This window comes from Pantherophis guttatus, chromosome 7 (genome assembly GCF_059756535.1).
Source record: "Pantherophis guttatus breed Tessera chromosome 7, ASM5975653v1, whole genome shotgun sequence".
NCBI classification, from domain to species: Eukaryota; Metazoa; Chordata; class Lepidosauria; order Squamata; family Colubridae; genus Pantherophis; species Pantherophis guttatus.
In genome coordinates this window covers 15209747-15227655 of record NC_142069.1, presented here as the reverse complement: position 1 = coordinate 15227655, position 17909 = coordinate 15209747, and the positions used below count along the sequence as shown (strand labels likewise).

General features: G+C 38.9%; 1 protein-coding gene across 14 annotated transcripts in view; it reads right to left on the bottom strand.

Annotated features, from left to right (window-relative positions):
• MICAL3 (microtubule associated monooxygenase, calponin and LIM domain containing 3) overlaps positions 1–17909 on the bottom strand; it is a 205664-nt gene that overhangs the window by 47574 nt on the left and 140181 nt on the right. For all 14 annotated transcript variants that reach the window (XM_087873076.1, XM_087873078.1, XM_087873080.1 and 11 more), the window contains one exon: positions 621–816. In XM_087873076.1, the coding sequence (XP_087729202.1) occupies positions 621–816 (196 nt within the window). The remainder of the gene's footprint in view (positions 1–620; positions 817–17909) is intronic.

Below are 17909 nucleotides of genomic sequence, written 5' to 3'. Positions count from 1 at the left end.
CTGGGGAATTCTGGAAGTTGAAGTCCATAAGTCTTAAAGGTGGCAAAGTTGGACACCCCTGTTTTAAAGTAAAGTGTTAATATCTGAGGGCATTTTTGTGTTTGCAGAAGGCGGCTTACAAACCTTTTCTATAAAAAAAAAAAAGTTGGAAAATTGCAAGCTTTATAATTTGGCGGTTGCCATTTTTGAATTTAGAGCTGAACCCAAGATGTAGCATTTTGGTTGACCTCTTATTTGGACAGTTTTTTGATTCAGACCCAAATCTTAAATCTGAAGAAGCATGCAAATCTTGCTTGGTCTTACTAAGTTTTATAGGATAAAGAGTTAAAAAAACAGCAGTAAACACTATTCAGGACAAAATGTGTCCTGTGCTAAAAATGGTTGACTAGACTGTGCTAAAAATGGTTGACCAACTAGAAGACAAAAGCTTTATAAGATTTGTAGAGAAACCATAGGATAATAGTAACCTTATAATGGAACTCCAAACCCATCTTTCTTTTCAGTCTCTGGTATCACAATATATTAAGAGATTTTTGCTAGTTAATTTGAAGAAGTATATTTTAGCATAAGCTATAAAAATCTAACTACAGAAGCTGTTAAAGATGCCCAAATCAAATAACCTGCTGGGTACATCCTCTTCTGTTCCTTTGTCTAGCACGCTGCTGAGGTTGTGCTCTGCCAATGTCTCCTCTGGCACTTCTTCCAAATCTTCTTCCCGTTGTACCGAGAGCCGATAGTTCTCCAATTCAATCCGTTCTGGTGTGCCACGCAATCTCTTAGCAAGACTGGGTTCCTCTATGCCATTTATGTTGGGAGCTGGAGAAGAATTAAGAAACAAACAACCAGAAGATATTATGAGCCCTGATCCCAATCATGCATCTGGAACAATTGCCTTTGTAACAGTCCCACCAGGATGCTAAACTGTTGACTTCCAACCGGGATCTGACTACAGGAGACTCATAGTAGTCTTTTAAAGCAAGTTGCAAGAGAGGAATATGTTTTGGAGAAAACAACAATTTGTTATGGTATTTTTTCTTATAATGTAAAAAATAACAAAGAAAGGTTGTCTTTTTCTCCTCTTGGACCAAATAGCATGCTGCGTTACTCCTTCAATACCTGGTGCCCTTCAGATATCTTAGATGCCTCTCATACCAGCTGGGGACTGTAAGAACAAAGTTGAAACACATCTGGTGTAGTTTAAGTAGAACACTGTGGTCCATGAATTGCTACATCTGAGGAAATTTTGGTGCTGGGGTGGCACACACTAGCCATTCTGAGGGAGGAACAACAGCAGCAGTGGCTTAAGTTGGGAGTGGAGTAACGCCAGAAGATTGTATTAGTTTTAATGCTATCAGATCTGGCTGCAAATATTTAGATGATCATAAAAGAGCAGATTGGGCATTCCAACCGTCACCACCCATCCACCCACATGACTGAACTTTGGGTACTCAGCAAGTGGGCCAAATTTATAGCCATTTGCGTGTCCCATGGTCATGTGACCTGATTCTCCAACTGCTCAGTGTCTCTTACATGAAATGAACTGCCAGAGTAGAGTAAGGCAGGATGGTTACATGAATAGTCAAGTGACCAAACATACAATTTTAGTTACAGATAAGCAATTGGAAGAATAGTGAGCTTATTTGAGGACATCAATTAAGGGGTTCTAAAAACGAACAAAGGACAGCCCTGTAGAAAAAAGCATCCATTATAACAGTTAACATCAAGCCAATGACATTTCACAGAGGTGGATAAGGCTATTCCTGTGGGTGAAGCTTCCGAAGACGCAGTTGAACGGGTGAAAAGACTCTGAGCATCTTCTGGAAGAGCTAAACCATTAATGCAAAAAGTGAGCTAGTTCAACTCAATGATCAAGTACGAATAGTGTCATGCTTAGACAGAGAGGTCATTGCATGGATTAAAATGACAAGGAAGAACATAGAAGATTTACTCATAGTCTTATTCCTAGCTGAAAACAGCCCCAAAATATGTCAAAGACAAAGACAGAGTAAGATGTGTACCCGGATTATGAAAAAAAAAATCATCAGGCCACTAAAACCTGTGACATTTGAGAAGTAGAGAAAATTTAAAGAAAGGATTCTCTTATCACAGACAATAATCTTGTGTTTATCCAAAGTTATGTAGAGCTGACAGTGTTTACTTGTACGGCAGGCAGAGACACAGTTTTCATAGTGAAAAGACATAAAGACGCAGAAGATCCTTGGCTCAAATGTTTTGGATGATAACTGAGCAAGGACCATGGAAAGACTCCAAGAAGGGGCCCACTTAGTAATAGGAGGAAACAAGCTATGGAAGCTAAATCTAAATTGTTTAACTACAAAGAAGACAAAAATTGATGAAATACTAGTAGTATTTATATAGTAGAAGGAAAAACTGAAATTACCTGACAAATAAATCCTAAAGGCTTAATAGGGTCTCCATTTAACACTTAACAGAAGACAAAAAGGCATCTCTGCTGGCAAAGAACAAGGACTAATCTGTTTCTATCAAGTACAAAGGCAATATCTATTCCATTTTGCTTTATAATAGCACAAAGTATTAGGTTTCCTTCAGGTTTTAAAGATACTTTAAAGCAGAGTTCCACAACCTTTCTAGCTTTGTGGACCGGTGGGGAGGGGGGAGGGGACGGTTCTGTGCGAGCGAACGGCAAGCACACACAGGCACAACTCCATTTGTGCGAGAGGCCAGCACGCACATACACACACTGCTTAAGCAAATGGAGTGTGTGTGCAAGTAGGGATGTGCATGTGCACGCTTGCCTGCTGCTTCCACAGCCAGGATCCGAACGGCTCGCAGCCCAGTAGTGGGCCACAGCCTGGGGGTTGGGGACTCCTGCTTTAAAGAATGCAAGATTTGGAGAACATCCACTAGACAATTAGGCAAGGACTCACAACCTGTAGTAGCACTTTTTCAATCTTTCTTAAAATCAGCAGGAATTCCGCCTCAGGCTGATATGGAAGGACCTGAAAGAGAAATTGGCTTGGACTTAATTTTTTTTTTTTTTGACATCTTGTATTTGAAGCTGGTAGGAGAATTACATTGGCAAGGTCTAGAGCAGGGGTGTCAAACTCAAGGCCCAGAGGCCGGATATGGCCCATGGGATGCTTAGATCTGGCCCAAGGGGCCGCCCTGGAAACAGCGAAAGACAGGCCCACAGTGCCTCTGCCAACGAAAATGGAGTCCGAGCTCCATTTTCACTGCAGGGGGTTGCAGGAGGCTGTCACAGCCCAAAACGGAGCTCTGGAGCCCGTTATCGCTGGCAGAGTGCTCGGGCCACCAAAAGCGCCTCTGACATGAGTGACATCGAACTGGCCATGCCCACCCCAACCCTCCAAGATCGAACACAACCCTGATGAGGCCTTCAATGAAATTGAGTTTGATATCCCTGGTCTAGAGCCTTATAACTCTTACTCCCCACCCAAAGTAGACAGTACTCTTAGGGGCCTTTTCCCAAAAGGAGGTACGGAAAGGAAAAGGCCCCTTGCCTGAATGTCTGTGGTATAAAGTTCTAGTCCTAAACTCAAAATTTGATCCCTTTGTCTTTTTAAGGGTGAAAAAAGAACTTTGGCTGTTTGTGAGTCAGGGGATTCACAACTGGAGTAAATTCAGAAAAAGAGCTTCAAAGCCGATCTTGAAGGGCTGGGACTGGAAGCAACTGAAGAACTGTGAGCTACAAATGATAGTACATTTTTTAAAGAAAGAGGAAAGAGATATGCCCAAGTCACAACATGCAAAGAATGCTCCTCATAGAGTCACCAAAATGGCCAAGACAAAGAGGAACCGAAACAGTTTTGTCAGATTACTCTTCCATTGAGAGTTGAAGGATGTTGGAAATGTAAACAAGCCCAGGGTACTTTCTTCCATGCTTGGTGGCTTTGCCCAGAAATAAAGAAATATTGGGAAAAAAATAAAAACATGGATAGTAGAAATAATAGACCAAGAAATTGAACTAGAACCAGAAGTTTTCTTATTAGGCATGATTAAAAGGAATATTAGAAAAGAGATAAAATACTTAACACTACATATAATTATGGCAGCTAGATTGGCACTAGCACAATTGTGGAAAACAGATCGTTTGCCAACGGATCAGGAAGTAATTCAAAAAATGTATACATGTGCAGAAATGGACAAATTAACTCTAGAATTAAATGACAAGGAAGACTCAAAATATTTTATAGTATGGAATAGATGGTACAAGTGGATAAATCAAAGGAAAAAAGGGTAAAGACAAAAGTTAGGGGATATTAATGTAACAAAGATGCACCGTCAGATAGATAGAATAGGTAATAAGTCACTGTTTGTATATATATGTGTATATATAATCACATGTATTTAGTTTGTTTGTGTTGTTGTATTGATTATGTAATTTAATGATTGAGAAAATTTGTATATTTTCTTCTTTTTTAATATTTTTAAATTTAATAAAGTTTGTTTTTAAAACCAAAAAAAGAGAGAGAGGGAGAGTTGAAGGAAGAGAGCTGTCACATTTCAGACCAATTGTAAAAAGTTTCAGAATGAACATCTGCATGAATGCAAACCCATTAGTGTGACATAGAGAGACCATGAAAAATAATAACGGGTTTTCAAATATCAGCCCTTGCTCAAACTGCTACTGAATAGTGTTAGATACTGAGTGGGAAGGGAAGGGGAAGGTATTAGATTACTATGTTTTTACTAGACAATTGCACTGGCCAGAATTAGAATAGCATTTTGCTTGCTTTTTTTAATCCCCAGCTGTTAATATGTCCAAAGATACTACAAACCAAACCAGATCAAAAACAACCAGACATCCAATTTACAGAATATTCTTTCTCTGTGTATTTGTACCATGTGTCTATTTATCTATTGCTCATAAATTCAAAATATGCTATCAGGCAATCGGTTCCTAATAATCTGTATCATTAATAAATGCAATTATCCTTTGTCTTATGATAAATATAAGCTACTAGATAGTAAATCTTATTAATATTCCTATTCAGCATGAAGTGTCAATGATTTCACTGTCTTATGCAGTGTTTTATTTTTTAAATTATAACCACAAATTCCAGCTATATTATCTTCCTTTTATCATTATCTCTAACCAGTGTCAAATGTAATTGCTTGAATCTGGGTCACTGACAAATAAAATGATCAGGCACTTAAGAGATGAAGTATATTGGAACTTCTACCTGTTATTAGCTAGAATAATTAAAGACCTATGAGATGTCAAGAACACATTGCAATTTTGAGCACCTTTCAGCAAAATAAATGCTTGTGTATATAACTGAAGTTAAATAGTGTAGTTGGCAGAGGCTTCCATAAAACATTTCTAAATTTCATACATATCAACAAAACCTTATTTGAAACATCCCGGAGCCAAAGCCCAACTAAGGGGAAAAAATGGCCATCTGCAAGTAAAGAAATGTTAGTGTGCATGAATCACATGTTAGTGTCACATGTTTGGAAGAGGAACTGAGGAACAACATGAATATTTTGCATAGTTTGTTCTTATCTTGCTCCTTCTGCACATCAGGCAAGAAATTGCAGTCTATTATTTCAAATTCTGCATTCCCTTGATAAACCTGGTGGAAGACTGGAAACAGTCACTACAAGTTTCCAAGGAAGTTCAATGCTGTTACATTACTCACTTTCAAAGTTACCTAATTGCCTAATTAATTCTCAGGTTTTCAATGTGCCCACGGATCTCTCCTATTTCTGCTTTCCAATTCCACCACAGCATGCGTTTTGTGAGTAAGTAAGTAAGTATACTAAAGGTAAAGGTTCCCCTTGCACATATGTGCTAGTCATTCCCGACTCTAGGGGGTGGTGCTCATCTCCGTTTCTAAGCCAAAGAGCCAGCGCTGTCCAAAGACGTCTCCATGGTCATGTGACCGGCATGACTAAATGCCAAAGGCACACGGAGCGCTGTTACCTTCCCACTAAAGGTGGTCCCTATGTTTCTACTTGCATTTTTTACATAGTTTCGAACTGCTAGGTTGGCAGAAGCTGGGACAAGTAACGGGAGCTCACCCCATTACGCGGCACTAGGGATTTGAACCGCTGAACTGCTAACCTTCTGATTGACAAGCTCAGCGTCTTAGCCACTGAGCCACCTCGTCCCTACCTATAGTAGCGAATGTAAAAATAAAGAATAGATGTTACTTGGTTTAGCATTAGTAGCTATAGTATGAACTTGCCTTGGGGGGAGGGGACGAAGCATTTGGGAATCTTGGAACTGTATTGAATTACAAACTGAGTATGAGATCACACTGTGAAGCAACTGCAAAAAATGGACATGCCATTTTAGGCTGTATCAACAGAAGGAAGTTTCTAATTCACAGGAACTCATGAATCCACTTCATTTTAGTCTTGATGGGACCCCATCTTGAGTACTCTGTTTAGTACAGAGTACAGATCAACCTAAGGAATCAATGAATCAAGAGTGGGTTCAGAGAAGAGCAATAGAATTCGAAACTAAGACCTATGAAAAGATTGAAGGAATTAACAGTGCTAGTCTTGAGAAGAAAAAAAATGAAGAGAGGTATGACAGCCTTCTCCAAATACTATACCTAAAAGAAGGTAAAGCCTATTTTCTATCACAGCAAAAATTTACAGGAAGATGGATTCCAGTTAAATGTTAGAAGAAACTTCCTGATGTAAGAGTAGTTCAACAATTTTAACGACATGTGGGGCTGACCTTGGGAGACAGGGGAAAGAGCCAGGGGTGGGTTTCAAAACCCGTTGCTACCGGTTTGCTCATGAGGGCGCATGCGTGCATGCGCAGAAGCATCCGGGCGGGTGGGAGGAGCCTCATGCCGCCACCGCTACCGGTTTGCCCGATCCAGGGCGAACCGGTAGCAACCCACCACTGGAAAGAGCTATAGCCAGAAGAAAGGTCAAATAAGAGACAGCTTAGGTCAGAAGGAGTGTGGGCATAAGGGACCCTCCATAGTTTCATGGGCGGTATAGGTGATGGAGAAGGAACGTACAGAAATTCTGTTAATTTAACTTGACAATGAAATACTAATAGTTCATCTAGGCATGTTTTTGGATTAGCTCACAAGGTTGACAATAATGGAACTGATTGGTGTATCTCCTTCCCTGAAAGTATTTAAACAGAGGTTAAACATCCATATGTTTGGGAAGTTTCAATTTGAATTCCTGAGGTAAACTAGGAGATCATTCCAAAGTTATGAGTCCAGGAATTCTAGATTAAGACCCTAAACCTGGGCAGATAAAATGCCCAGGTTTAGGGGCATTTTATCCCCTAAACTATACTCAAGTGCCTTCAAATATGTATTGTCAGGAGTATTGCCACTGGATAGCATCCTGTTCATTTCATAATAATTTTCAAATCTGGAAATAAAAAACATGAAGATACAGATGAGTTCTTTGTCCATTATCAGCCTCTGGAAGGTATGAAATAATACTGAGGATGCAAGATGGCTTCCTAGAGTCTCTAGAAGTGAAGAGTCTATTCTGCCATATAACAGAGATCTTGGGTCACATTGAAGATTCACAAATACTTAAGTTGGGGGAAAGAGGAAGAAGGGGAAGTCTGGACTAGGTTGATTTGGACAATGATGGGGATTTCAGTGTTGTTTGGCATCTATATGCTTGTAGAACAATAAGGATTTTCCCCTCTAATTTATCCGAGAGACTGATTCATTCACTTTAGAAGAGCACTTTACATTCGAACACCAATAATCCATGTGGGATTGTACTATGAATAGAGTAGGCTAGCTGAGGTGTTTATCATATTAAACTACTCTCCAATTGGAACATATCCTGGGAAGGCAGGCGGGCTGGAAAGGCACTCATGGCCAAAAAAAGGGCCATGCCAAGATGCAATCAGTAATGGAAGGGAAGATTGTGCTGGCAATTCTCTGAAAGGTACCAGCTACTGAAGAGTGACTCAGTTCTTTAGTCATAGGGATTTTGCCTTAGAGCAGGCCTGTCAAACTGGCGCCCCGTGGGCACGATGTGTCACGCACAGGCCACGTCAACCCCGGCTCCACAAAGGCAAAAAATGTCACGATATGTCATGTGATGCAATCGAGTTTGACACCCATGTCCTAAGAGTATGAGTAAAAAGTAACCTTCTTTAGTTCAACTGCTGGCTGGCTGGGGAATTCTGGGAGTTGAAGTCCTCAGGTCTTAAAGTTGCCAAGGTTAGACATCACTAATGTAATCATTAATGAAACATTCTTGGAAACTTCCTTAACTTCAAATAACTTCATCATTATTTTTGATTAAGTATTTAAAATAGTTTGCCATTACCGTCTTCTATTTCAACCTTCCAGTCTAGCCTAAAGCCTCAGTACTTCCTAGGAAAGGGGTCGGCAACCTTAAACACTCAAAGAGCCACAAAAATCCTAACTGGAAGCCCCCGCATTCAATTCTGGAGCCAGGTGGAAGTCCAGTCCCCCCCCGCCTAGAATCTCCTCCTAGCGTGGCATCCTTTTTCCTCTACCTGTCCTAACCAAAAGCCCTATCAATTGTGGAGCCGACTGGCAACAGGGAGCTGCAGCAGAGGGATGAAAGAGCCACATGCAGCTCCAGAGCCGCAGGTTGCTGACCCCTGTCCTAGGAGGTGTCCTGCCTACCTACTAACCAAGTACAGCCAGGCTTAGCCTTTTCAAAATCAGCCAGACTTGGATAAGTACAAATACTGTAATGTATGTAATTTTTCTGAGAGTTTCCTATTAAAGGACTTGCCGTGTTGATGTTAACGCAGCAGAGCAATAGAGCTATAATCATTTTATAAAGAAATTCATTTCATTTTCTGATTTCTTTTCAATACAAAACTATAAATTTCCTCCACTCAAAGTTAATTTTTCTTGTAACTTAACAGAAAAAATACTTCGGGTGGCTTATTTTTTTTCACAGTAAAATGTCAATAGTATTGGAGGTGTTCAGGTGTGTTTCAGTTTCTTCTAGAGTTTTTGGCAATGTTAAGATATCTTGAATAATTGAGCCACATAATGTCTTAGGGCAGGGTGGTCAAAGTTGATTTCATTGAGGGCCACATCAGGGTTTTGTCCTTGGGGGCCTGGGATAGCCGTGGAGAGGGTGGACATGGCCAGTTTGATGTTACTCATGTCCGGGGGGGGGGGCGCCTGTGGCGGCCTAAGTGCTCTGCTAGCAAAAATAGGCTCCCGAGCTCCGTTTTCGGCCGTGATGGCCTCCTGAAGCCCTCAGCCAGTAAAAACATAGCTCGGGGGGGGGGGGGGGGCTCTGTTTTCACTGGCAGAGGCACCGCGGGCTGGTCCTTCGCTATTTCCAGGGCAGCCCTACGGGCCAGATCAAAGCACCCCATGGGCTGGATCCAGTCCCCGGGCCTTGAGTTTGACACCCTTGCCTTAGAGTTTGTTTCAACAAGCTCCAGGGAGCCCTGGAACCTGTCATATTCCAGAAACACATTTATAATTTTTATGTCATTTGTTATTCAAGTATGTTTCATTTTGAAACAGGTTATTGGATTTGGTGTTAAGTTTGTGTATGCGTGTGTCTGTGTTTGTGTGTCTTTGATTCCATTCAACTGCCTGGAAGGGTCCTGGTAATCTTTTCAGAAGTGGTTTGCCATTGCTTTCTTCTTCCTAGGGCTGAGAGAGAAGAACTAGCTCAAAATCACCCAGCTGGTTTCGGGCCTAAGACAGGACTAAGGTCATCTGATTGCTAACCTGGTCCCTATAAGCAATACATTAAATTGGCTCTAATCTATGTTGATACACTGGATTTTAGTAAACTAATATTTTGGTATACTTTGGTTTTCTTTTTGCTGCAACATTAAATCAACCTCACTGATTATTATTTAGGGGCCTATTTAAAAATGTTGATGATTTCCTTTAAAGCATAAATCATCATCATATCAACCAAATTTCTCTGCCATCTGAGAAGGGCCTACAGGTAATTTGTAAAACAGATGCTTTATATAGATAACAGTTTAAATTCCCAGCATTTCAAGTAAGGCTGAAGATCTGTTCCTTATACATGTTATATATTTAGACCAGTGTTTCTCAATCTTGGGACTTTATGATGTTTGGACCACAACTCATGCATGCTGGCTGGGGAATTCTGGGAGTTGAAGTCCTTGCATCTTAAAAGATTCAGAGCTTGAGAAACACTGGTCTCTGCCATCTAGAAAGAATCTGTATTATTTCACAGAGGGCTTTGATGCAATACATCTTAAAATCCCCAAGGCGCAAAAAAACTGGTTTAGGTTGTTCTTTCATAGTCCTTGCAATATGGCTCCCACAACTTAATTTTTCAAAACACTCAGAGAGGAAAGGATACAAAAGAAGAGTTTTAAAAATTCTATTTATTTGATAAGAATGAGACTGCAAAAGCTTGCAGTGGTACAGTAAAAGAATTAGAAGATCTCATAAGTCTAAAAATACTGATGTGTTGTTATGAAAGCAGTATTATTTTGAAATGAGCTACCATGTTCACACTGCATCAGTTTAGGTACAATTGAAGTAGTAGGCACCATATCTCAGAAGAGGTAGAGGGGAAAGAGATACTAAAAGAAAAAAAAAATTGCAGATCTCAAAAATTTCCATTTTTGTTTTAAATCTATTAAACGTTATCTTATTTTAGCATCTCACATTAAACTGTAGCAATTTTCTACAGCAGTCTGTAGATAATTGAAGATTATCTCCAAAGATTAAATGAAAAGCATGTGTTGTGGGGAAGTCACTCAGTTCTTACAGCCATATTCTTGGCTTTTAAGTTCTGCTAAAGACTTGCATTTAGCTCTGTTGATGACTTTGTCTACCAACCGGAAGTAACTGGCCCTGTTCATAGAGCTACCCTTGAAAAGCATCCGGAAGCTTCAGCTGGTACAAAATGCAGCCACACAAGCTAACTTGGGCATTCAAAGAAGAATGCATTCGGTGCCAGCCGGTTTCTAGGTCCAATTGAAGGTGTTGGTTATGATCTTTAAAGCCCTAATGACATGGGACCAGACTACCTATGGAACCATCTTCTCCCCATCATATCAGCACATCCATCCAGTCAGATAGGGAAGTTATGGAACAGGCCCCACCAGTTAAGGAATTCCAAATAGTGGGCCCCAGGAAGAGAGTGCTGTCTGTTGTTGCCCCTGTCCTTTGGAACAGGGGTCTCCAACCTTGGCAACCTTGTTATAAATCAATTTATAACAACCCTTGTTTAGGGTGCTGAAGAGTAGCAGTTACAAGGGCTTTGGGCCTCAAGGTTGTGTCTTCCTGTGGGAGTCCCAAGCTAGATAGCAAGGCCAGGGCTTTAAGTATTTTCAAAAGGCTGGAGATTGGGGGTCCAGGCTGGAGAGTGGGGGGAGAATATTCCAAAGCAGTGGTCTCCAACCTTGGCAACTTTAAGCCTTTTGGACTTCAACTCCCAGAATTGAAGAATTGGATTTATAGACATCTACTCCTTCCTTCCCCAGATTAGATTTCTTGAAGAACTTGCCTGATTGGTTTTTCAAAGGGGCTAATATTGCTTTTTCGCTTGACGTAGAATTTGTAATCTTCAGGATTAAACAGCCCACTCATTCTTTATATGGAAGAAAAAAAAATACAACAGATGAACAAGCTTAGAAGCCTGTCTGCACATTTGGTTTAAAAAGAAAGGGACCAGAACTCTTTTAATAAAACTGCACTACGAATAGAGTACAAATCATGCCAGATGCCAGGAATGTTATCTTCTAAGTAGAATTACTTAAATAGAATGTTCTTCCAACTGTTAAGTGTAGCGGAGAAAGAAAAGTTCCTGGTGCATTTTGTAGCATTTGCTATCACACTACCATTTATCCTGACTGTGATTTTATAGGTACTGTTGAAATTTACCTTCACCCCATGTGTGTTATGACTCAGCCCTACTGGAAACCAAAGAGGACTTAGGAGAAGACCTCTCATATGTGTCTATTGCTCTCACTTTAAACAATGAGAAACATTTCTCAGAAGAGCGCTTTTATTTAATTGTCTGGAACTCAAGAGGCATAACTAGATGTTTGGGAGCTTTGACATTTTCTTACTGCATCATGAGTGACCCAAAATATTTACATTACAATGTCTTCCAGAGTTCAGACATTTCATTCCTCTTTCTTGTCATAATTCTGCCCCATTTTCTTAGTGGCAGAAAGTGCTGCCACTTATGAAGAAACTATCATCAGTATTCTACAACAAAGTGGGAAACATTTTCAGCGATTTAGCATAATGGGCATAATACTGGAGGTTAATTTGTATATTATATATATATTTTTATTCAGTAGTCAACCAACAGAATCTGTGGGTATTTAACTTATGTACAGTATTCTTAATATAAAAACACCACCTCAACCCACTCGGGGTAAATGGCATGGGTTTCACCATTTTTGTTCTCTTTTGCTTGATTTCTTGATTATTTGGTTTACTGGAGGGTCTTTGGTGCTCTCTGAGCTTGGTTGCTTTCTTGCAAACATTTTATTACCGAAACTAGGTAACATCATCAGTACTAATGACTGATGATTTTACCTAGTCTGGGTAATGAAACATCTGCAACAAAACAACGAAGCTCAGAGAGCATCAAGGACCCTTCATTTCAATCCTCAGCTACAAATATTCTCCTTTATTGATATTTTGTTTATTGTTCCACAATTTAGCTTACCTATTATGAATCGGAGATAAAAGATGGGCCGAGTTATTTATTTAAATCATTCATTCCATTTATGTAAGTGCCCAGCTTGTAACTGTGACTGAGCAATGAACGTAGAATTAAAAACCAATAAAAAGGGAAAAAATAATAATAAGCAGAAGTAAGATGAAAGACATGAAGTCAGTTCCAGTTCATGCACAGCTGTCTGCTTTATGTACAAACAGATGTATTTGCTTCATTACTTTACTATTGCTATTCCCTATTGATTGAGCAATCCCCTATTGCTCTGGGATTCTAAGCATATTGTAGAACAGCTGAGGGGAACGATGGCCCTTTTATGACTTGTGGATTTCAATTCCCAGAATTCCTGAGTCAACCACAAGTCATAAAGGGGCCATCGTTCCCCACCCCTGCACAGAATCACGAACTGGAAATGCAAGGATTGGAATTGTGCCAAGCAAACCTTAATTCTTTCAAATTTTCTATAAAGAATATTTATTTTAGTGCTAGGGTGATCCTAATTTCAATGTTGTGGGTCAGCTGCAGAACCTCCTAAAGCGTTTTCATTTCCAACCACTCCAAGCTGGAGTCACACAAGATGAACAACAGAATGGAAAATAAACACTCAGAAAACTGAATATTGCTTGGAATTTATTTCCTTTTTTTTAAATGCACAAAAACATAATTCGGTTTCACAGTAGGAAGAAAATCCAAAGTTACAGAATGTAAACATGCGCATGCACTGTCACCCACACAATAAGTGCAAAAAAACCAAAAGCTAAAAGTAAGGTGCAACATCTCCAGCTGTAAATATCAAGCTTTTTGGAGTACATTCCCCTTTCCTCCCTGAGCCCCAGTCTCAATCTCAAGTCGGCCGACGGTCGGTCAAGTTTGCATTTCAAAAAACAAGTGGTTTAAATAAAAGCACCTTGGACTCAAAAAGAGATAAACTATTGTTCTTTTCCAAGATTCAAAGTATTTTAACATCAATGCACAAGCAGTATTGCATATTGTTTGTGAAAATGCCTGGAATAACCCATGTCTTTCAAGAAATGCATTTACATACAAATAAAGCAAGTCATTGTAAGGTTGAAAAAGAGATGAAAGGGAGAGAGAGAGGGAGGGGAAAAAAAAACTCATTTCCCTAGCAAAAAAATGTTCTCCACCGCATATTATGCTGGGGTTCCAGTATCCTATGGCTTTCTGCTTTGTGGCACTTCTAAAATGTTTCTTACATTGTAAAAAATGCAGAAGATTCCATTTTTATCCCTGTTCTTTTGCTATAGTTTCTTTGGCATTCCATATTCTGACCTTTCATTATTATCTCATCTATATGATAGGAAAGCAGATTTTGTTCTGTTTTAAAAACTTAGTAAGAACATTGATATGATGGGAACCCAGAACAAGACAATTCCAAGTCAAGTTCTCAAAGACTCTGGAAGTTTCAAAAGAGAGGGACCCTACACCTATAGTACCCCAATATACAGTGTAATAATTATTCCTAAACAAGGCTGTTTATTAATGTTAGTCTAATGGCAGTTTCATACATTGCAGCAGCTATGTCTAAGCCAGTGTTTCTTAACCTCTGCAACTTTAAGAGGGGTGGACTTCAACTCCCAGAATCCCTCTGCCTAGTTCGCGATGGGTAGGGGAATTCTGGGAGCTGAAGTCCACCCCTCTTAAAGTTGCAGAGATGAAGAAACACTGGTCTAAACCATTTAGAAATAAATCCATAATATCTTATTCCACAGAAAAACTTTTAATGTAGATAAGCAATATATTTCATAGAATGACTGCTCTCACATGAAGATACTTTTGTATGACAGAGTCATCTATGTTAAAGGTGTGTAGCCTTCGTAAAATAGGCAGTGTTCTAGGGTACTATTTATACAATGGCAGTTTTTTCCACACTGAGTCTTCTCTAAATATGAGGACTTCCAAGTTGTCCAGAGAAACACGTCTATTGCTGCTAATTCTGGCCACTGAGGTTACACATCTGGAGGGAGAACAGTTCAGGGAAGGCTAACTTAGGTCTTATTGAGAACAGATGCAGATAAGATGCAAACTAGCAGACCCTGAATGGCTGTTTTGATATACCAAATGATCCAAAATCTCTTGGGTGTGATTGACCTATTTCCGTCTTTGACATGTCACTTAATATAACATGATTGTTTGAGTGCCGCTATTTTATCCAGTTACCTAGGAAAATAATAAAAAACACCTTGCCTCAGTCTTGTGTGTTCGGAGTCCACAGTGTAAATTTTGACGACTTATAAGATTTCCAAAATAATTTACTATATAAAGGAAATATTTTTGGAAATATTTAATTTAGCAGCTTGACAGATGCTGCACAGAAGAAGTGGAGATAGTAAAAATCTACTGTTTCACAACACAGCTGAAATTCTCTTATACTGTAGTGCCTTGGCCAGGTACAATAAGAAAAATATATATAGATATTTTAAAGGGTTTCTCACACCTGTGCAAAAGTGCTTTGCATATTCCAAATATTTTACTAATTTAATGGTCAATTGGGTGAAATATGTGCTATACTAATGTAAAACTGGTGTCACTAATACAAAAATTGAGGTCGGACAAATAATGTTTCAAGTTGAGTTTTTGGGCATGGTTAACTTCAAGTCAGCAATGCAGGTCCTAGAGAGGTCTATTTGTAACGTCCTATTTGTACCGTACGACAATGCAGTATTATACTGTATGTAGCTTTATCCTCTACTTAAAAGTTGGAAATTGATTTAAGTAACAAACATAGTCATTTAATCCTTGGTGAAAAGCTTAAATTAACCAAACCCAAGTTTAGTATACTGAATTATCTGCACACAAAAATCATGTACAGTAGTAAAAAAAAAAAAAAATCAAGACCTCTTGCCTTTAAGAAAGGAATGCAATTTGTAAAGATCATTTACTATATGTGTGCATATAGTGCATGGAGTATGTGTCAATTCCTTATTATAGCCATGTTGCTATAAAAATACCATTATCAAATTTTAACAGTGAGGTAAATTAATGATAATTATTGATTGGTGATCTCAGAGCGATACCTAAAGGATTTCCTTGGTATATGGAAATAATGAATTTGAACACCCTAATTTTATAAAAAAAACCCACCAAAACCCACCCTGCTTGGACTGCCTTTATTCTTAGATGTTATCTTAATAATTCTTGGCTCCTCGGTTAGGACTTGAATTATTAATTTCCACCAGTCTTAGACTGTGAATTTAATAATTTATTAAACTGTATGCTGCTTAATTATCAACAACTCTTAACTGCCCCTCAGCAGAAACCTTCAATTCTGTGTGTATACTGGATTAATCAATTTGTTTATAGAAACGTAAGTTTGGTTTGGGAATTTAGGAACCATCTCTGATAATTTTGGTGAATTATGCAGAGTTTTGTTCTACAACAGAGAGCTAAAACTAGAATGCTAGAGCATTCTACTATCCCTTTTCTATCCTTCAGCAAATCCCTAACAACCAATAGGAATCCAATCAGAGCTCATTCAAGAATATCAAAAGCAGAGACCTCCACCCCACCCCAATATGCAGTCTGTATGCAGCTTTATAAAATCTCTGCTTAGAACATTGCCTTCATTATGTGATTAAATATATATCCAGATCATAATCTATGAATGTAAAGATTAATTTCCTAGTAACCCAAGTATCTTGGCAGTGTGTTGGGTAGCCTTCTCCACTAGTGCCCTCCAGACTACTGAATTATACCTCGCATCATCACATGCCAAAATAACTAATAACTGAAGTACTTGGAAACAAAAGAGATGGTAGTTTAATTAATCTTGGGGACACAGGTCTGAGAAAGATCATAATTATTTGAACAGTATCTTAACTTCTTAATCCAAAGGGAATCAATTACTTAATTTCCGTCTCACAAGCAAGAATATTTGTTTCAAAAAATAATGTAAATGTTTTTGTGTTGTTGTTGTTTTTAATCATGGGAGATATCCTGGATTGTGCAGGTAACAATTCAGGTTTTTCATGAAAAGAAAATTGCCATAGTTTCATTACATCTATGAGACTGTTCCATACCTCTGAAATATGGTTCCCTCCATCTGATGTTTTCCAGATGTGCTGGATCATCACTGGCCATATTGACTGGCAGTTCTACAACAAGGATCTCCAAACTTGGCAACTTTAAGACTTGTGGACTTCAATTGCTGGCTGGGGAATTCTGGCAGTTGAAGTCCACCGATCTTAAACGTTGCCAAGTTTGGAGACCCCTGTTCTAAAAGCTAGAAGACACCAGGGTGGGAACTCTGAACTAGACTCTTGGGACAATCAACATATTTTAGAACATTTTACAAACAATGAATAACATTTGTGTATTTAAAAATACATATTTAAAAAATTAACACTCACTGTAAAACAATCAAAAAATACAAAAGACAGGCAACTGTTACAGGAGATAACCGCTGAAAAAGAAGGACTCTCATAGCTTTAATTGGCAACAGCAACAACTGTATCATATAGGCAAAAGTAAAGCGGTTATTTGGCACAAGAGTTCCAGGGGAAAAAAGTACAAAGAAAGGTTTAATACAAGGACTGCAATAAGTATGTCGGAGTTCAAGTTTAGAAAGCACCAGTTGTGACTTTCATCACTCTTGGATTAGCAGAGAGAACTGCAACCTTTGACAGTCAATTTCCAAAAAATGTCTCCAGATAGCAGGAACATCAAAAGCAATTCACGGAAAACAATTTCAGGGGCCTTTGCAAATCAGAAGCAGCCATGAAGAGGAAGTGTGGCCTGCTTTAATAGCTGTACTAAATGTATTTAAGTTTAGTGAATGATGTCTTTGATCTAGAATTATATTCTAATGACAGTCACACAATCCGTAAAGTGGAAGGGATACATGTGCCAGGAAAACTAATAACAACTTACAGGAAGTACGTATTTTATCTATTAAACCACATACCAGAATACAGTAAAATTCTCTTCTTAGCTAATAGACAAGGGAGAATTGAGATTTAAAATTCCATAGTAACCAAGCAAACATTGAATGCTAACTTGCTTGAAACATGCAAACAACAGAAAAGCAGCACACCACTCTCATGCCCTGGCCCACTCTGAACCAAGAGCTTGGAATGGACAACTGACCACAAACATAGATTGGTATGAGGGACAGAGTTTGTCCAGCATTTCTAATATATTAGTAAACTCCCTGCTATTTTTTCTTGACAAATCAGGAATAATTTGAACACTTCAAAATGCCAATTTGCTTTAATTTCAGTTTCTCTCATTGGCAGTTACAAGAATCCACTCTCTTTATT